General features: G+C 43.9%; 1 protein-coding gene across 1 annotated transcript in view; it reads right to left on the bottom strand.

Moving 5' to 3' along the window:
- The window catches only part of sbf2 (SET binding factor 2), a 185,299-nt gene that overhangs the window by 142,341 nt on the left and 20,279 nt on the right, over nucleotides 1-22,679 (bottom strand). The window contains 1 exon segment of the mRNA XM_079496397.1: nucleotides 14,109-14,194. Coding sequence (XP_079352523.1) covers nucleotides 14,109-14,194 — 86 coding nt within the window.

Consider the following 22,679-nt stretch of genomic DNA (forward strand, 5'->3'; position numbering starts at 1 on the left):
GAATACATCAATCAATCAATCAACCTTTATTTATATAGCACGTTTACACAACCGAAATTGACTTGTGCTTCACAGTAGACAAGTATAAAGACAAAGTATAAAAAACATAGTATACATAATAATCATTAGATTCAAGAACAAGAGAGTAACTATCAGACAACATTAAAAGCGAGGGAGAAAAGGTGGGTTTTGAGAAGGGATTTGAAAGTCTCTAAGCCTAGGATTGGGCAGTTCTAATGTGGGGGGGAAGGTTGTTCCATAGCCCTGGGGCCGCAACAGCAAAAGCACGGTCACCTCTTGTTTTACGGGTTAGGTCTGTTGGCATGGACAGTAGTGACTGGTCAGCAGACCTCAGAGCTCTAGGTGGGTTGTGGCGATGTAGGAGTTCAGACATATATGGGGGAGCCAGGTCATTTAGGGATTTATAAGTTCAGTGTCAGTTTCAGTTTATTTTATTTGTAGTACAAAATGTGCACTTTGTGCACTTTACAGCATTAAAAAACAAATCAAACACAAATAACATAGCAATAAAAACATAGTAAAACATGGTAAAATGTGCATAGCTGTATGAATTATACTGATTAAAACTAAGCGGAACCGTAATGTATGGAAAAAAGGTGTGTTTTTAGCCTTGACTTAAACATGTCCAGGGAGTGCGCATTTCTGACATCCTGAGGGAGAGCGTTCCAGAGACAGGGGGCACGGTGTGTGAAAGCTCTGCCCCCAACCGTTATTTTATTATGTGTTGTGACTGTGAGTTTTCCGGCATCCTGAGAGCTTAGTGGTCTTGGAGGGATGTATATATTTATTAAACTGGACATGTAAGGTGGTGCGAGTCCATTTAAGGTTGTATAGGTCAGGAGGAGTATCTTGAAGTCGGCTCTGGCCTGTATGGGTAGCCAGTGTAGTTCAATTAGTGTTGGTGTGATGTGGTCAAATTTCTTTTTTCTGGTGAGTACTCTAGCTGCTGCGTTTTGTACTAATCTAAGACCATAAGTAAATAAAAGGATCTTGAAATCAATCCTTTCTTTAATCATGGAGCTGGCTGGACCACTCGTTATGTTATGTTGTTCAGAAACATTATTTCTGAACAACTGCGACCTAATCGGTTCAGGAATATAAAAGAAGACATATCACAGGTTGTTTTCTAATCACTTGCTTTTCGATGTGCACAGTAGCTACATCATTTTATTAGAGGATCTAAACAGTGGCAGGAATTACAAGGTCTCAGTCATTCAGAAATAGTGTTTGTTCATGAGCTCAACACCGATAGCAAAAATGACGTCGGTGTCTATACCTACTTTTTCATATACCTTGCAGAAATGTGGGAAGTGGGGGAAGGTCAGACAGTTACAAGCAGCGATGGAAGAGTACAAGTTTGTTATTCAAAATCTACTTATTCAAATGTAATCATTACGCAGAAGGTCCCATTTCACAAATTGTATAAAAAAATCCTTTATGTAGCAGATCTACAACCACACAACACATCGCTTTGAGACGTGTTGTGAGCTTGTAGATCGTCTATTTTAAAATTGCCAAAGTATATATTTAGGTCTGTAGTGGTTTTGTAATAATGATCAAAACAACAATGTAACTAAAGTTTTCAATAATTATAGTGGAGTAAAAGTAGTAGAAGTGATTTTTTTTTTTTACTTAAGTACAGTTACGTAAATGTATTGTTACTTTCCACCACGGTTTACAAGAAGGTGTCATAAAGATATTTCAATCCTCTGATGCTGCTCCGCCAGATATTACAATGGTGAATCCATAAAAATATGTATTGCAAAAATTACTGCAAATTAGTCCACTAGCCTAATCACAAGTTGTGAAGTTTCCTCCTGCCTCCCATGAATGGCAGGAATGAGTGACGACACCGTTTGTCTGGAGGCTCCAGACTGACCTTGATGTTCTATGTTGAACTTTAGGACTCTTTGGAATGTGTACGACCTCTCGGTCAAAGTCGTCAACTAATACACACGCACATGCACACTCTTTTTATATGCACACACAGTAGCCGGCAATGGGGGATTCATTTTGGTTGATTTTGTGGTGAGTACTTAATATTTTTAACGGTGCATTAGAATGCTTATTAATGGATTGAGATGACTTGCCTGGACTGGACTATGACGGACGAACAGTTTTATGCCATGAAGTTTTAGCCCCATCAGTGTTTTTTTTTCCTTTGTCAAAATGTTCAATTAATATTCACATACAAGAGACAAAGACATAAAAATATACACAGTTACACACATTGCTAAGACATAAAAGAGGCTAACAGTCAGTAATGAAAATGCCCTGTTCAGCCCTGATGAAGACCGTATAGGTCCAAACATGCCCTGTTCAGCCCTGATGAAGACCGTATAGGTCCAAACATGGCCTGTTCAGCCCTGATGAAGACCGTATAGGTCCAAACATGCCCTGTTCAGCCCTGATGAAGACCGTATAGGTCCAAACATGCCCTGTTCAGCCCTGATGAAGACCGTATAGGTCCAAACATGCCCTGTTCAGCCCTGATGAAGACCGTATAGGTCCAAACATGGCCTGTTCAGCCCTGATGAAGACCGTATAGGTCCAAACATGCCCTGTTCAGCCCTGATGAAGACTGTATAGGTCCAAACATGCCCTGTTCAGCCCTGATGAAGACTGTATAGGTCCAAACATGCCCTGTTCAGCCCTGATGAAGACTGTATAGGTCCAAACATGCCCTGTTCAGCCCTGATGAAGACCGTATAGGTCCAAACATGCCCTGTTCAGCCCCGATGAAGACCGTATAGGTCCAAACATGCCCTGTTCAGCCCTGATGAAGACCCTATAGGTCCAAACATGCCCTGTTCAGCCCCGATGAAGACCGTATAGGTCCAAACATGCCCTGTTCAGCCCTGATGAAGACCGTATAGGTCCAAACATGCCCTGTTCAGCCCTGATGAAGACCGTATAGGTCCAAACATGCCCTGTTCAGCCCCGATGAAGACCGTATAGGTCCAAACATGCCCTGTTCAGCCCTGATGAAGACCGTATAGGTCCAAACATGCCCTGTTCAGCCCTGATGAAGACCGTATAGGTCCAAACATGCCCTGTTCAGCCCTGATGAAGACCGTATAGGTCCAAACATGCCCTGTTCAGCCCTGATGAAGACCGTATAGGTCCAAACATGGCCTGTTCAGCCCTGATGAAGACCGTATAGGTCCAAACATGCCCTGTTCAGCCCTGATGAAGACCGTATAGGTCCAAACATGTTCAGATGCCCTGTAGATTGTCTATTTTCAAAACATTTTTGAAACAATCAATTGGGGGTTGTTGTCGTTGACATGGCAACGTTTGAGAACCAAGTCAACCAACTGTTTTAGAGAACCATTTCTAAACTGAATTTTAAAGACCCTGGAAGGTTTCAGCTCAAAAACCTGAAAATAGGTGTTGCTTAAAATACGGCTAAGTTTGTGTATGTGTTTTTCGGGGAGGCTCTTTTTAGACTTTATTTGATAGAGACAGATGAGAGAGAGAAGGAATTACTCTCTAAAAAAGAGCCTGTGAGCTACAAGCTCACAGGCTTGTAGATCGGCTATTTTTGAGTGGCTGACGTATAAAATAAAGTTAAAATGCCTAAACTGCTCTTCATTTTACTGGGACCTCCTGTAATCACTTTGAGAACCACTGCTCTAAAATGATTCAGTAGAAAGATACCAATCAGAGATTAATGTCTTCACTCACTCACATTCTTTGTCCCTCTCTCACTTCCTTAGAATAATTAAGAGTGTGTGCATGAGTGTGAGATTATTTGATTTTATTACGTGTGTTTAAAAGAGCTACATGCCAAAAGGAATGTCTTGGATGACTGTTTATGGTTCAATTTTAAATTTGCATAGTCTAAAATACTTAGACTATACCAATTTCATTATAAGCAACAATTGTTTCATGTTATGAGTAATAATAACAAAAGCATTGTTATCTATGAGAGAAATGTATGAATCCTGTTTTAAATTAGACAGTGATGACGCTTGATGAGCTTTGACTTTGAGTTAAGTCTGATTTCAGCCTCGTCTGTTCTATGCCTCCTGTGCATGAAACATTTTTGACTATCGCATTTTGACTATCGCATTTTGACTATCGCATTTTGACTATCGCATATTGACTATCGCATTTTGACTATCGCATATTGACAGATGGTGCGGCCAGGAATCAATCCGGGGACTCGCTGATCAAGGCATTTTACGCCCATGTGTGCGTGCCCTAATTTAAACTTTTTTGATTTCATAAATTAATAAATGTGTTTGTTTTTTGCTCTAGAGTCGTAGAGTTTTCGTCATAGTGTGGTGCCTCGCTCCTAAACTACAGCGGAATTGAAGGAAGCTAGAGAAGACAATTAAAGTCTTTATTTAGGTAACATGTCAATCCTTAATAACAGGATATGACAGGAAAATACGCGCGACTGCACCCCTGTCATCGACTGACCAAATAAATGGACAGGGCTTGATTGATGAATCAATTCTTAATTTCTTACGGACATACTACTACAACCTCTAGAACAGCTATTGGATGAGCACAGCACCTTGACCTGTTGCCTTGACCTGTTGGAGGGGACAGGGGCTGCATGTAGTACAGACAGCACCGTGCCTGACCTGTTGGAGGGGACAGGGGCTGCATGTGTAGTACAGACAGCACCCTGACCAGTTGGAGGGGACAGGGGCTGCATGTAGTACAGACAGCACCCTTGACCTGTTGGAGGGGACAGGGGCTGCATGTACTACAGACAGCACCATGCCTTGACCCTTTGGAGGGGACAGGGGCTGCATGTAGTACAGACAGCACCTTGACCTGTTGGAGGGGACAGGGGCTGCATGTAGTACAGACAGCACCATGCCTTGACCTGTTGGAGGGGACAGGGGCTGCATGTAGTACAGACAGCACCTTGACCTGTTGGAGGGGACAGGGGCTGCATGTAGTACAGACAGCACCCTTGACCTGTTGGAGGGGACAGGGGCTGCATGTAGTACAGACAGCACCATGCCTTGACCTGTTGGAGGGGACAGGGGCTGCATGTAGTACAGACAGCACCTTGACCTGTTGGAGGGGACAGGGGCTGCATGTAGTACAGACAGCACCTTGACCTGTTGGAGGGGACAGGGGCTGCATGTAGTACAGACAGCACCGTGCCTTGACCCTTTGGAGGGGACAGGGGCTGCATTTAGTACAGACAGCACCATGTCTGACCTGTTGGAGGGGACAGGGGCTGCATGTAGTACAGACAGCACCTTGACCTGTTGGAGGGGACAGGGGCTGCATGTAGTACAGACAGCACCTTGACCTGTTGGAGGGGACAGGGGCTGCATGTAGTACAGACAGCACCATGCCTGACCTGTTGGAGGGGACAGGGGCTGCATGTAGTACAGACAGCACCATGTCTGACCTGTTGGAGGGGACAGGGGCTGCATGTAGTACAGACAGCACCGTGCCTTGACCCTTTGGAGGGGACAGGGGCTGCATATGTAGCCTTGACCTGTTGGAGGGGACAGGGGCTGCATGTGTACTACAGAGTACAGACACAAGTACTGACCTCTCTGCAGACCCTGGCCCTTCCGTGGCAGATGAGAGCTGAGCTGGTTCATATAATCTCCACTCGCTTGAAAAAGATTAGAAACACATTTTTCCTTGCACGAGTTGTAAACGCTTTTTTCTCGGTGCATTCTTCATCTGTGGTTATTTAGTTTGCTGGGGGCCTGTTGTGACCGCAAAATGCTTTTCGTGCTCCGCTCTGTCCGCCTTCTCTTTTTTTCCTCTGCTGCAGATGTACTCCTTAATGTTTGTAAATGACTCATTCCCCTTGTTCACGGAATGGGGAAAATCTGCAAATAATAACGGTTTACATACCAGCCGAAAAACAAAGCCAAAATGCAAATTGCTTAGTGGGTCTGTTAAACACTATGGTGTATCTTCATTAAAGCTTCAAAGCTGGAATCCCAATCATTTTGGCCCTCAACCAATGTCTGTCACACACCACATACACAGTCGCATGTAACAGAGTGCAACAGTGGACCAGTGGAGGTCCATTTTTACACAATGAATACTCTACATTCTGCTGTATAGTGAGAAAGTCAACTTCAGCAACCAAAGGTTTACAAAGCAGTGAAAGCGCATTCATTCAAGAGAAATGTGTAGATGCTGGACACAAGAAAACATTCACATTTGGGAGGTTAATGTGTCACATTTACAGTAAATGGAGAGAAAATAGAGCACACTGGATCATGCATTCAGCATCTTCCTCAGACAGGCTGTAATCTGAGGAAGAATAATACATAATTTTAGTGGAATTTGGATAAATCAATTGAAGCATGGTCCAGTGTGCAGTCAGTCAACCTCTGATTTGCTTTTCTGCCCTCTCTTATTGTCAATAAGAGAGGGCAGATTGAGTCTTATTCTTATTGCAACCAATTTTGCCTCACAAAGAGGCTATTTTGCCGCCAAAGGGCTCTTTACTGCAGCTTTGGGGGCCATCCTCATGTTTACGGAGCATAGCGTGACTAATTACATTTTATTAGAATGAGAGCCATCATACCTCACGCTGTACGAGCTTTGGTGTGGAGGCGTGTTCAGCTGACACTATGAAACGCTTCAACCACATTAACCCTGGCATCCCTATTTTTGGCGTGTCATTCTCGGCAGAAATTCTTTTAACATGTTGCAAAATGTGTCCAAAATGTTTGTCGAAAATAGCAGGTCTACAAGAGACACATTGAACGTGTCGATTGGCCGCTGTCAAATAGGCAAAGTATAAAATATGGCTTAAGTACAGTAAGTGGTTAAAATACGAAACCACACACTCATTCTCTCTCCCTCTCTCTGTCACACACTCACACAAACAAGACACACAGGTCCTAAAAAAACATCTGCAATCACTAAGTTAATAGTTCTGGCTTGACTACACTCTTTCTATATTTAAACATCGTCACACAAGGGACACACAGGCCATCAAGAACATCTGCAATGACTAAGTTAATAGTCCTGACTAAACTAGACGATTTCTATATTTAAACATTGCTGCCATTTTGGGACGCTTAAGGAATGATGCTGAGTCAATGCTGCTGTAGCTCATGCATCAGAGACGGCTTGAGAGGAGACAGATAAATGCTCTTCCGTGTGACACAACGACTGCTTGTCTCAGTAACTCACAACAAGCCGGTGGCCATGATGGCCACCAACGGACTCGGTGACTCATGGAGGAAGGACGCCTGCACACTCCACAAACGAGCCAGCCCTGAAACTATGTCAATCTGGCCTTCACTAACAGCCTGTATCTCCCCTCTAATAGCCTGACCAACAAGGCCTGCAGTGCAACAACAGGCCCTTGACAATGTCCAAAATAATCAGATCACACTTCAGCTGCAGTTGACACAAATTAAACGGAGCATACACAAATCATCAATTCAACCCACATCAGAGAAGAGCCCTTTATTGCCATGTGGCACAATCCTTTCCACATTATTTTCAAATCTTTTTTTTTTTTGTCGTTTGTGTCGGGAAACACTTATAGAGAGTATGCGCGTGACATCATCATCAAACCAGGAAGTCATGCAGGAATGCCTACTGAGTGGCAAAAAACTACTTTCTGGCCTTGACAGCCCATTCATCCACACAGAAAAGTCCTATCTGATTGCATTAAACAACGTTAAACAATGTTAAACTCACTTTGCATGTTGCTTTGCCACTCGATGTGCCATTCACTTTAAGCATGCGCATACTCTCTATTAAAGGGTTGTGTAACTAAAAAGATATTGCATTACATGACACCACTAGTATAGTACAGTAGATATACTGTAGTTATGCAACAGGTTGGCTGTTCGCTGCCCCCTGCACCGTTTCTGTGGTCCATTGGTTTTGAACGAGAGGTCTGTGGATCCCCAAGGACTGGGGGTCCTTGACGATGTTCCAGGGGCCCCCCCAGCTAAATGATTGATAGTAAGAACCAAATGGACATTCATTGGTCTGTAACCCTGAGAGAGTGTACAAACAGAACCAAATGCACACGTGTAGGTCCCACCGTCCCAGGGCCATAAGCGTTCCATGTTGTACACTTTCAGAGTTAAAGTAAGTCTGGGGGTTTGAATCCACCGTGGTCTATATAGCATAGAAACTCAATTGATCTGTGTTCGGGGATGGGAAGCAAGGCGGGGAGGGTGATATTTGTCACTACACATAATGAATTGCATTTTTATAGCACTTTTCCAAGTGCTCAAAGGTTCATTCATTCATACATTGGGAGGTGAAGCGGCGAACAGTCGACGCCAGCCTCCTCACTTCCCACATTCACACACCAATGGTGGCGAGCTCACACCAACCGACTCATTGGAGGCAATGAAGGTTATTCAGTGTCTTGCCCAAGGACACTTCGACATGTGGACAGGAGGTGCCAGGATTCGAACCACCGACCCAGGGATCATTGGACGACCTGCTCTACCTCCTGAGGCACAGCCGCCCCACATAATCCTATGGGCTGGGGCGGCACCTGTCAGCAGGAGGCTCTACATCCTCCCGTAGGTGGCTCCGCACTGGCAGGCGAGTCAGCAGGATACAATAGCAACACACAGAAACGTGTGTGTGTGTGTGAGGAGAAAACAGTTAATTGCCATAACGAGGGGAGAAAAAAAAGGGTGATGAATGAAAGAGGTGTTATGAAACACAGCTAGTGTGGTGGTGATGAGCTTCAATCAAAAGGTTTCAGCCAAACGGAGAGCATGCGTACAGACTAGAGGAACAGGAGCTACGACCGCTGCATGCGTTCAGAGGAACAGGAGCTACGACCGCTGCATGCGTTCAGAGGAACAGGAGCTACGGTACGACCGCTGCATGGCGTTCAGAGGAACAGGAGCTACGACCGCTGCATGCGTTCAGAGGAACAGGAGCTACGACCGCTGCATGCGTTCAGAGGAACAGGAGCTACGACCGCTGCATGCGTTCAGAGGAACAGGAGCTACGACCGCTGCATGGAGTACAGAAGAACAGGAGCTACGACCGCTGCATGCGTTCAGAGGAACAGGAGCTACGACCACTGCATGCGTTCAGAGGAACAGGAGCTACGACCGCTGCATGCGTTCAGAGGAACAGGACCTACGACCGCTGCATGCGTCCAGAGGAACAGGAGCTACGACCGCTGCATGCGTTCAGAGGAACAGGAGCTACGACCGCTGCATGCGTTCAGAGGAACAGGAGCTACGACCGCTGCATGCGTTCAGAGGAACAGGAGCTACGACCGCTGCATGCGTTCAGAGGAACAGGAGCTACGGCCGCTGCATGCGTTCAGAGGAACAGGAGCTACGACCGCTGCATGCGTTCAGAGGAACAGGAGCTACGACCGCTGCATGCGTCCAGAGGAACAGGAGCTACGACCACTGCATGCGTTCAGAGGAACAGGAGCTACGACCGCTGCATGCGTTCAGAGGAACAGGAGCTACGACTGCTGCATGCGTCCAGAGGAACAGGAGCTACAACCGCTGCATGCGTTCAGAGGAACAGGAGCTACGACCGCTGCATGCGTCCAGAGGAACAGGAGCTACGACCGCTGCATGCGTTCAGAGGAACAGGAGCTACGACCGCTGCATGCGTTCAGAGGAACAGGAGCTACGACCGCTGCATGCGTTCAGAGGAACAGGAGCTACGACCGCTGCATGCGTTCAGAGGAACAGGAGCTACGACCGCTGCATGCGTTCAGAGGAACAGGAGCTACGACCGCTGCATGCGTTCAGAGGAACAGGAGCTACGACCGCTGCATGCGTTCAGAGGAACAGGAGCTACGACCGCTGCATGTGTTCAGAGGAACAGGAGCTATACGACCGCTGCATGCGTTCAGAGGAACAGGAGCTACGACCGCAGCTTGTGTTCAGAGGAACAGGAGCTACGACCGCTGCATGCGTTCAGAGGAACAGGAGCTACGACCGCTGCATGCGTTCAGAGGAACAGGAGCTACGACCGCTGCATGCGCACTAAACGAACCAAAGCAACTCAGCTGTCTACCAAGTTTACCAGCACACTTACAGCCAGGAATTCATGCACTTATAACAGCCAGGAATGTGCATGTCTCTACTAAAAAACATCTGCCAACATGGCTGAATCAGTCCTCGCTTTGATTTCTGTAGTGGAAAAATACTGCATTTTTTCAGAGTTACTGTGGAAAATTAGAGAAGTGAAATACCGTACATCACCAGGTATTGAAGAAAAAACACAAGATAAATGAATGTGAATCAATTTGTCCTAATTAGTTTGGACTATATAAGAATTAAATGTCGACTTTTACTAATAAAAAGCAATTATGAATGAATTAGTTGTTGTTTGTTGACAAAACAACTACTATGTGGATTGTGGAATAAGGCCCCCTTTACATGACAAGGGTTTCCATAGAAAACAGCAAAATGACAACAATGAAAACTCTGTTCATTTCATCCCATGTAAATAAACGCACGTGCGTTCCGTGGGGCGAGGGTTGCATTCCTAAGTCCCCAGGCCCCAGATAGCAGCGGCACCGCGGCGTGGAGGAGGGAAGCTTTTCCCCAATTAGTGAAGACGGAAGAGGTCGACGCAAACGTTTGAATAAACAATCATTATGGATTTGGCTGAAACAGGAAATGCCAAGCTCTGCTCCGAATGTTCCGAAAGACAAATATGTGTCCTGGAAAATATGGCAAGACACTGGGGGTCTTCTAATCTGTCATTTCATAACAAAGACATTTCTAGACAAGAGTGTTGTAAAATGTTCCCCTCGTTTTAGTACGTCTCAGAAAAGGAAATGGCTTATCAACTGCTTAACAACAGTTGAGGTCGGGCAACTGCTCCAGTGGAGCTGCTTAGTGGCCAACAGTATAAGACTGTGGTTGTACTGGTCAGCTCCCAGGTTTTAATGTGTGTGTGTGTGTGTGTGTGTGTGTGTCTGTCTGTGTGTTTCTATGTGCAGGGCGTGGCTGAAAATGAGTAGCCTGATTATCAGACTGAAGCTTTCTTAGAGACGCAGTCCACTCAGAGGGTGGGCGGGGTCTTTTAGCCTGGCTAATAAGCCAGACTCAAATCACACTGTCGTGTGGTATTTGAGTCTGGAGATGCTGTGTATGGATCTTGTTTCCCGGGGGGCGGGTTCAAAAAAATTTTCTTTGACGCAATTGGTCAGAGCTACTGTCAGTCAAAGGTCTCAAGCATTGAACGTCACTGTACCAAAGCCCGCCCATATTGCATACCGTGTCCTGATTGGCCACACCAGTTCTCTGGTGTAGGAAATGGGCGTACAATTGAGCCTCTCCAGACCATAATCCGCCGGCAGGCATTTTTTTTTTGCCAACGGCTGATTTGGTCTGGTTTATTAGCCAGGCTAGGGGTCTTTGGGCTGGATCCAGGCTAGAAAATGAGCACTTGTGCTCAGCTACTACCCTGGGTAAATAAAGTTGGCACTATGTAAGGCCAGGCAACAAGGTCACTCACTAACTGGGAAAATACTGTACAACCTGTACATGAGACACATTAACCCATTTCGACCGAGACCGATTCTACAAAATGTCTTCTAAATCATGACAGTTTTCTGAAAAACCCATGTTTCTAGGTCAGTGGTTCGCAAACATTTCCATGTCAAGAACCCCCGAAAATATATGAAATTGGCGGCTGACCCCCATCTGAAAATATGTTGTCCCAGGGACTCCCCCAGAAGCAAAGATTTGAGTTAAAAACGTTCACTCTGAAAGAATATGTTCAAAGATTTGCACCACATTTTCACGAATTTTCAAAAATAGCAGACCTACAAGCTCGTAGCGCGCCACTCGGTGGCGCGCTATGAGCTTGTAGATCTGCTATTTTTCAATAGCTAAAGTATAACATAATGCTTTAAAACACCAAAAGGGGTTCCCGCCCAAAATGGGTTAACCTCAGAATATTCCAGAGCTGTTGTCAGATCTCCTGTTATGCACTCTTGTGATGATTTGCTTGACCAACTGGTCTTAGATGCACAACAAGAGATGAAGCCCCATTTCAGAAACTTGCCTGAGCTCAGTCAGACTGTTTTAATTGGTGATTGTTATGTGTTATCTGTGGATGCCAGGAAAAATACAAAATCTGTGGGGAAAAACGGAAAAGAAATTTGCAGAAAATTATGCATGATTACATATATAAATTGTACTAGAAACCTCTGTGTGTATGTACATACTGTATATGTGAGTACAGTATGTATGTCTTTCCCAGGCATAGCTCGGGGACCGTCTGATTGAACAGTGTGTACGGTGTATACCAGATGACCAGAGGGGGCAGTGCTGAGTGAGACTTTGATCGGATCAATGGTTTCAGTGAGCCTAATTGGTCCCATCGGCTTCACAGATTGCCGAGCTTTGAATCCCGTTTGCGCCGCTGTGCTAATTTAAGTGACATGGCCGCTTTTGCTTTACATTGCTAGCTTACATTGCTATCATTTTAATTTATACGATATATGATCCAAAAAGCGTTCATATTTTGCGGGAGAGACGGATGAGAAGCAGAAATGAAGTGCTAGTATATCCATCAGCTCAAGACCACGGAGAGCGCCCTGGATTAGGAGAGACGAGTCATTCTTTCTGCCGCGCTAACGGCTAAGTCAACGGTAAGCTAACATGAGCCCAGAGTGTAGCATACGGTGGCCGAAAGTCGAACTGAAAAATTAAAAAAAAGGAAAAAATGCAGAATATTCTTCTCTCGCCCGGTATCATTGAGGATGCGCTAGGACGTCTACAGACGTCGTATGCACCCGACGGTTCGATTCCCTATGACGTTTCCAGACGTCCTACGTACGGAATGTGTTAACACTAGGATGAATTAGCTTTTGTTGAACTGCAAATTCAGTACCACTTAAACCTTGATAAACGGACCTGTACTGTAAAGAGCACATTTGAGTCTTTTTGGCGAACATTCCCGCCAGAATAGGGATGCTGGGCATTCAAGCGGTTAACAAAAGTGGCATTTTAAGTTTTAACATATTTTGATTATCGCGATATCCGTTAATCCCAATTATTTTGCCACAATAAATCGTGACATGTAATTCCCATATTATCCCATCTCACTACAGCACTGGGTATTCTAACTACAAGTACAACAAGTATAATGGACATGGTGGGCAATGTTCCCGACCTGCACCCGCAGGTACTGCACTGAATACTCGAGCAACGACATGCATTCTCAGGTACTGCACTGAATACTACTATCAACGACATGCATTCTCAGGTACTGCACTGAATACTCGAGCAACGACATGCATTCTCAGGTACTGCACTGAATACTACTATCAACGACATGCATTCTCAGGTACTGCACTGAATACTACTATCAACGACATGCATTCTCAGGTACTGCACTGAATACTCGAGCAACGACATGCATTCTCATCAACTTGAATCGTTCCCAATTTGTATCGTTCCGGACAGCGTGGTCCCTGGTCTATAATAATGAATACATAAGACACTATCCTTACTTAATCTGTATTAACTGTACTGTACTGTACTGTACTGTACTGTACTGTACTGTACTGTACTGTACTGTACTGTACTGTACTGTACTGTACTGTACTGTACTGTACTGTACTGTACTGTACTGTACTGTACAGAACTTTGCATTTATGGCATTGCCTCACAACACAGAGTCTGTTGTTGCCATTTTGCAACCGAAGGGGAATTTGTATGTGCTGAAATTGAGTTAATGTCTTGGCGTGTGTGACAGTATGATTACAGCTGAAATGTCATATAATGTAAGCTATACTTTAACCATAATGCAATTCAATCAACAAATCAAACCAAAATATATTTGACCGAATAGCTAGTGCTACAATAGTGAATTCAAAGTGAGACCCACAATATTCTGACATTCCATGACATGGCCAACAAATGTCCCTGTCTGGAACATGATATTCCAGAAATGCTATGGTAATTCCATCAATCAAAAGAGACAAACTAAGTGAAAAACTCGGCAATTTGTCAAACTGTCGGCGTGAGTCTTGCTACATTTACAGTGATGAATGGCCCTTAACTAGATACATTTACAGTGATGAATGGATTGCTGTTAAATAGATACATTTACAGTGATGAATGGATGGCTGTTATGAATGGATGTTAAATAACACTCACCATCTCAACCCCTTGAGGAAAGGCAGTGCCATCCCAGTCCTTCTTGGGGAAACGATGAATGATCTTTCCACAACCCTCTCCTGAACCTAGGAGTGAATACAAAACAAAGATCAGTCAAAATAAGGGGCTTTGCTTGGCCAGTATCATACCATGGAAAGCACTAGACACTAGGCAGTGGGCACCACTCCAAACAAACTGACCCAAGGCTGTAATCAATGAACAATACATTTCTGGCTCTGCGATTTGCTTTCGGACATGCCAGTGATGAGTCTGACACCATCACAGCCGGTAAAATAGTGGAAGACAAGACATGCATTAACCCGATACTGTACACTGAAAAAAGACACATTTTGATAGTTTACGCAACATTGTGTGAGGGTGAGGCAAAGACGAACTATCGTGGGCCCAGCTATAAAAGGCAGATGCGGAAAATGCAGGTTAACGGTTTGTCCTTGGCCTCTAGGGAGTGTGCATGCAACGTTTCACGCAGATCGGTGCAGTTTTAGGTAAAAAATGTGAAAATCTGCCTCATGGTGGCGCTATAACAGGCCGTTCTGGAAGATGTGGGGCAGAGGTTCATCGTTGGCATCCAGGGAGTGTGTGTGCAAAGTTAACGGTGCCGGAGATTAGCTGGTAACAGACGGACGGAAGGACGGACACACACACGGACACACGGACACACACACGGACGGAGTGCAAAACATACTCTCTCCCCATGCCTTCGGCCTGGTGGAGACAATAAAACAATGTGGTCAAATTATTCATGAGTGGTTGTAACTTGTAATCACTGCAAACCATTTATCTTCTTGAGTCAGTCCTAATGTAAGTACAATTGGGGACACGGGGAGAGGGCATACAGATCAGACTCAGACTTAGACTGTGATTTAGTGCCTAATAATATCCCTTCATTCTGTGGTTTGCCACACATGTAAGCTGGCAGAGATGAATAATAGTGCAATGCAGTTTCATAACTTAAAAAGGATAGCGTTTAAATGGAGTGAGTGAGGCTCAGTGAGCTGTTAAAAAGTTAATGAGTGATCAATCCAACGAACAAGCCAGTCAAGTTTTGGAATGCTGAACAATAACAGAGGACTGGCAAAATCTGAGAAAGTCTCGCACCTTCCTACCTACATGACTGCCTGCCTAAATATGTCCCAAACCGCCCCCTAAGGTATTCCACTGCGGGCCTGCTCGCTTTGCCTAAAAAAATGGCAACTAAAAAAATACGGGGAAGCAGCGTTTTGCTTCTACGGGCCGACAGCGTGGAACAAACTCCCACTGTACCTTCGACAGGCAGCCTCTGTAGACATTTTTAAAGCGCAGCTCAAGACCCACTTCTACACTCTTGCTTTGAATTGATCTTTTAATTTTGTGTTATTCATGTCCTCACTGTATTGCATTACTGCTCTTGTTTTTTAATGTTTATGCCTTGCTTTTCTTTTCTTTTTTTCTCCATTGCTCTGTAAAGCACTTTGAGCTGCATTTCATGTCATGAAAGGTGCTATACAAATACAATTTTATTATTATTATTATTATAGTCGTAGTATTTAATATTTAATAATATCATATTTTAAATTAATTGTAGTCCATACCCTCCCGGGATATGAGCAGACTGCAGAGTTTGGGTGGGTTATGTGCTGTGTACTGTACATGCTTTGCATTTGTGTTGCTGAACATTCCTAAACAAAGCAGTAGTAACAACTATTAGTACCAAGTGAATGTTTATTTATTTTTATTCTTTTGTTTTTCGTGAGGCAGACCGACCCCAGAAAATGCTGCATTATCCATTATCCATCCCATAGCCCGGCGAGCGTAACCTGGCTGGACAACAGACCTCGTGGTCGCCAACGCTGGGCAGGCACCAAGAGCTAACCGAGTACATTCCATAGCCTGGGGGACCATACTATAGCCATGACAAAAGAGCCTGTGGACGCGCATGCATGTGCACGTGGACGTGGACGTGCATGCATGTGCACGTGGACGCGCATGCATGTGCACGTGGACGCGCATGCATGTGCACGTGGACGCGCATGCATGTGCACGTGGACACGCATGCATGCGCACGTGGACGCGCATGCATGCGCAGTAATAGAGAAAACTGCTTTCGTAGAGTTAAACAGTTTCCAAAAAAACGCTTGAATTTGGTAAAATTGAAAATCTGGCTTCCTCAAGGTCCCAATCCCGACGGCCTTTACTGCATGTCACCCCCCCATCCCTCTATAAAAAATAAAAAATAAAGGAGACAGCCACAAAAAAAAAAAAATTGAATTCCCCTCTCGCCCCTCTGAGTCTGAACCTGGCCGTCATCAGTGCAATAAGCGCATCTGCATTACATCTTTCTTAATTGAGCGCGGTGCTGTGCAGGCGTGCACAGTGTTATAGCAGATGTACAAGCTCACAACGCATCGCAGGCGGTGCGGTACCGCCGCCTCGTTGAAAAGCCGGTCGTTAGGCTACTTTTATTTTTGCGGCCCGCAGAGCGGGCGGGTCGTTGATTAATATATTGTTTTGCGGGGCAGGTTGGTGCCGGCTGTCTCCCGTGGTGAGACGGGATGGGCGGGTTATGAAAAAAAGCCGGCCGGCACATGCACACTAGTACCTACCCTAGGGGACACGGGGAGAACATGCAAACTCCACACAGAAAGGCCCTTTGGCCAACCCCGCCTCGGGTATGGGCACTGATGACGCGGAGGAGAGAACACGCCCCCAGCACCCACAGCGTCCCCAGCGGGAATCGAACCCAGGACCTTCTAGCTGTGAGGCGACAGCGTACAATTCAAATTTGAAAGAAATGTTTAGACATGTGGTATGTGACTTTTGTATTAGGCATAACCAATACAAAAATGTGCATGCCTGTATTATAACAAATATAATTGCGACTGGCCTAGTGCCGTTAAATATGTTAACCCATTAGGCCTGATGTCGAAATAAAAAAAACGTTGGCTCTGAAAGAATATATATTCAAAGATTTGTGCCGCATTTTTACGATTTTTCAAAAATAGCAGACCTACAAGCTCATAGCGTGCCACTTGGTGGCGCGCTATGAGCTTGTAGATCTGCTATTTTTCAATAGCTAAAGTATAACATAATGCTTAGTTAAAACACCAAAAAAGGTTCCTGCCCATATGACAGTGAAATTGGAATATGCAACTGAAAGTGATATCAACACAAGAAATACTCAGAGGATAAATTCTTGGAGCTGCCTGAAATGCATCAGCAGATGGAATCAGTCATCATAGCCAATAAAAAAAATGACAGCTTTGGATTAAATCAAGATGTCTCACGGAGAATGTGGTCAAGGATTAAGTGTGAGATATTGAACCAGGACCTTCTAACACAAAGCAGATTACAGGAGGCCATTCAGTTATTGGTGATCATGATCTAAGAAGCTAAACATGGGAGAGGTGAGTCCAAGTTGAACCGGGACTAACAGGTAAAACATCCACTCTCAGTCAAAGTCATACAGTACTAATGCATGACAATAACTCTATTAGGGAATATCAGAACACCATTTATTATTTTACACAATGGTTGCCTGACTGCCACTGACAACTATCTAGAGTTGAATTTGAACAAAACAAAAGAACTGGTCATTGAAACCCACAAAGCCACACTGAGTGGACTTAACCTCATTAATGATAAAACAGGTTGACAGTTTCGGACTGACTCTGGACAATAAATGTAGGATTGATCAACATATTACATCCATCCATTCACACTTTCAGCAAAGACTCCATGTAATCCGTAAGCTATGATCATTATCTGTTGCTCCTCATCTTCTGTAATGATTGTACTAAAGCATTATTCCACCTGTTCTGTTGTACTGTTCCGCATGTTTCATAGTTCATACTGTCCATGGCCAACAGAAACTAACTTTTCAGTATTACCCGTATTGCTTCCCACACTTTCTGATATGAACAATAAGGCCATCACACGGTTAGCACATTCGATATCAAATGACACTGATGATCATCCCCTGTATGGCTTTTTCAACCTCATGCCATCTGGACAAAGAATACAGAACCTTAGCGTGAAAAAAGGTCCGCTTCAGTAGGACTTTTGTCCCCTCAGCCATCGCTGCATTAAACAAAGTGCCCCGCCGATAGGACGGTTCTGTATACAGTGTACAGTATGATAGGATGGTTCTGTATACAGTGGGGACCTCATGTTTTGGATAGGATGGTTCTGTATACAGTGTACAGTACGATAGGATGGTTCTGTATACAGTGTACAGTACGATAGGATGGTTCTGTATACAGTGTACAGTACGATAGGATGGTTCTGTATACAGTGGGGACCTCATGTTCTGCATTGTCTGGGCGATATGTTTTTCTGCTTTATGTGTTGTTTTGTTGCGGGTGTTGAACAGACTGTGAAGATGAATATCCTTTGGGACAATAAAGATTATTATTAGACAATGCAGAGAAACAGCTGGTTTACTGCAAGACTGACCGCTGTGAGCCACAACAATGCACCCATTAAATAAACCCCCAAAATGATGGGGGGTAAAAAACAGAGACTCAGCCACATATGGCTGGGTCTATCAAAACTTCAAAACCTAAATTAGATGTAATAATTCATGTCAACATCTTGTAATGAGTTGCAATAAACCCAAAAATGTATTTAAGTAACTAAGACATTCTTAATCAACTGATCTGGAAAACGAATAAACGGAAATATAATCTAATTAACAGAGAGAACCAATTCCTTTCTTCAGCGTGCCAAGAACAGCATCTTAACCCATTCTGGGCGGGAACCCCTTTTGGTGTTTTTTAATGTTTTTTTTTGTGGCTTTCGCCTTTATTTTATATTTTTTATGGAGGAGAGAAATGTGGAGAGAGATGGGGTGATGACATGCAGTAAAGGCCGTCGGGATCGGGAGTCGAACCCGCGGCACACTGCCAGACTGGATTACCAGCCAAGGTGCCTGGACCGCTGAGCCACAGCCCAGGCCCCCTTTTGGTGTTTTAAGCTATTGAAAAATAGCAGTTCTACAAGCTTGAGCTTGACGATCTTTTATCGTAAAAATGTGGCGCAAATCTTTGAATATACAGTACATGTATATTCTTTCTTTCAGAGCGAACGTTTTTAACTCAAAGCTTTGCTTCTGAGAGGGTCCTGGAACAACATATTTTCAGATGGTTTCATTTTTGGGGTCCTTGACCAACACCTTGACATGACATATTGAGCACCACTGAAACATGGGTATTTCAGAAAACTGTCAGGATTTAGAAGACATTTCGACGTCAGGCCTAAATGGGTTAAGAACGGGTTTCACAACACGCAGTTTGTCACACTGTGTTGTGAGACTCCATGATTTCAGCTTTCTGTTATTTTAAGCTCTCAGTCATGCATTCAGTCAGGACACCGTTTCTGTTTCTGTTTCAGGGAAACGGTGCTATTACATACAGTTAGGACACCGTTTCTGTTTCACTTTCAGGGAAATCAAGCAGGGAAATCAAGCAGGGAAACACGGTGCTATTACATTCAGTTAGGACACCGTTTCTGTTTCACTTTCAGGGAAATCAAGCAGGGAAATCAAGCAGGGAAACGGTGCTATTGCATACAGTTAGGACACCGTTTCTGTTTCATCAGGGCAAAGCAGGGAAACGGTGCCATTACATACAGTTAGGACACCGTTTCTGTTTCACTTTCATCAGGGCAAAGCAGGGAAACGGTGCTATTACAAGAATAAGAGCAGAACAAATCAGCCCAAACTAAGTAGCCCATTTCATCTGGAATTAATATCAAATGTATTTCATGACTTTTCATAAATAGATATTATTCATTCTTTCATTCTGAACATCCTTTTATCCAGATGTTGTTGGAACTACATAAAGTTAATAAAGAAAGAGCATTATAAAATGTTTTGCAAGAGTTTCAACAGCTGTAACACACTGAGAAAAAAAATAACGAAAACAATATATAATTTTGCTATTAAATTCCAGCAAGTCAGTGCTATGCCAAGCGGTGAAGACGGGTCCCATCAAATGGGCAAACATCAAGCACACTCGAGCAAGGACTTAATTATAAAGCTTTTAATATAACGAGCTTCTACATATTAAAAACAATAAAATACCACAGATGCCTATGCCAAGTGGTATTTGCTCTCTCAAGTTAACCCATTTAACCCAGTTTTCTGAAATACCTCGTTTCTGTATCAGACAGTGATGCTCCATATTTCATGTCAAGGACCCCAAAAATGATATGTAATTGGCCACCGACCCCCCCATCTGAAAATATGTTGTTCCAGGAACCTCTCAGAAGCAAATATTTGAGTTAAAAATGTTCGCTCTGAAGATTTGCGCCACATTTCCACGAATTTTCAAAAATAGCAGACCTACAAGACCTACAAGTTTCGGAAATCGAAACGTATGCTGGGCTGCTAGGGCTTCTGGGAAATTGAGCCCAATGCAAGTGGACGGGGGTTTGTTTGGACTACAACTTGCTCTGCACTTTGGTTTCGTTTCGCATTGTCATGGCCGCTGGTGCATCTGATCATAACAAGACGACGGACCATTTCTTACCCGATTTTCACGGAACAAACGCCCAAATACTTCAGCGTATGCTCCAAAGGTAATAAAACAATCCAGGCAGCGTAGGATATTTGATTAAAAGGCGGGTTCCGCGTGGTATGGCGTCAAACTGTTAAAGGGGAAAACCACTCATTTTCAACATTGAACTGTCATTAAATGACTCATGACTGAATATTAACCCATCTATCATTTACCATAATTCTAATGTAATCGTAGCTATGAAATCAAATAGAATTGTGGTTATTTATTTCATGATAAGTCTGACCTGCTGACATCTGCCCGAGAGATACTGTATCTTACCTTTACTAATTAATTAGGCATAAGGTTACAACCTAAAGCCGTATATTATTATGCTTCACAACATGGCCATGGACTCACAGGACTATGCAATATAATGTTTTAAACCTACTGGTGTCCATGCTGTCCAATGAGGGATGAAAGTTATGGAAATGATTAATTACACAGTATAACTGAATGGCTAGGTAGGTCTAGACTGCAGTGATTTCAAACTCCCTTGTATCTGGTAAGAAGAAAGGAAGGAAGAAAGAAGGATAATCTACTTAGAAGGCTAATGGTGTACTTAAACGTGCCCTAGTGTCTGGGTCATACTGCAGGTCAGGCATCATGCAGAGGGGAGACAGAATTACTTAGACAAACAGATGAATTAACTGCTACAGACCGCTACACAGTAGCACGCACACGCACGCACACACGCACGCACACACACACACACAAACACACACGCACACGCACGCACGCACACGCACAGCGGCCCGCTACAACCCATCTGCTCCTCCTGCCCCGAGTGACTCAAGCCTGCTGTCAGCAACTCCATGAATGCTTGACCTCTGTCAAAGAAGGAGGGCAATCAATCTTGATGAGGCTGTTGGGCGGCGGGGCCTGTGTTAGGTGATGGGAGTCATTTATTTGTTCCATGGGGACTATCTATGCGTGTATTAGTTTGTACAGATTGTACCTGCTGGATAGTGTATAATAGTGGTGAAGTGAATGAATCCCACTGTATGCGTGTGATTACCAAACACAGGTGAACGGTATATCACATGCTGACAAACCCTATCTACACATCTTCACAGTTCCTCTGGCTGACATGTCATGCTTTGAGTATTCCAGGCTCTAACTTTCCAAGCATGACAATAAATGACAGCATTCTTTGCATTCTGTGAGGCTGCATGCTATATTAAAGTAGGCCACGCTGTCAGATATTACCCCCATGATGACAATAAACCCCCACCATTGGCCACGATAATGCAACCCAGGCCTGAACAGGGACATGCTAATTTCGACATCCATTTTCAATAAGAATACAAAATAAAAAAATAATAATACAGCCAATTCAGTCAGTCACAGTAAATTGATGTTTTCTCATCAAAAGCATAAAACCATGGAACACTGAACCACAGAACTTTTCACATACGATAAAACTGGGTATTCTCTTTATGGACTCCATGTGTAGAGGGAGGTAGAGCAAGTTAAAAGATCAAGTTAACAGTGTTTGGGAGAGAAAAAAATAAACTTGTAAAACTTAGAAGCACTGAGCAGATGTCAAACCTATGAAGCCAAACCATAAACAAAACCATTAAGCAATAAGTCCTCGTGCTCTTAAACAACGAAACAAAAAGAAAACAGATTACATTACCCTGCCCGCATGCAGGCATGCTAGGGATGGGACATCTAAATGGTTAACCATGTGCACGAAGGGAAACAAATCACTATCTGAGTGTTTATGACTAATTAACCAAAAAATAAAAAATAAATACAAAAAAATAAGACAACAAAAAGACTAGCAGTGTTGCATGCTCGTTCAGTTTTTCACTGGATTTAACCACAGGATTTAACCATTTCTTCAAAAGAAATTAGCTCTACAACATTGTAGAGAGCTGCAATTTTTGCCATTTCTGGCCATTTCTGGCCATGTTTGACAGTTTGGTACAGTACACTACGGTACAGTACACTGTCTGGTACAATACAGTACAGAATGATACAGCACATATCACCCCAGCATTGGCAAAACTAC

The sequence above is a fragment of the Electrona antarctica genome, assembly GCF_951216825.1.
Source record: "Electrona antarctica genome assembly, chromosome: 3".
NCBI lineage: Eukaryota > Metazoa > Chordata > Actinopteri > Myctophiformes > Myctophidae > Electrona > Electrona antarctica.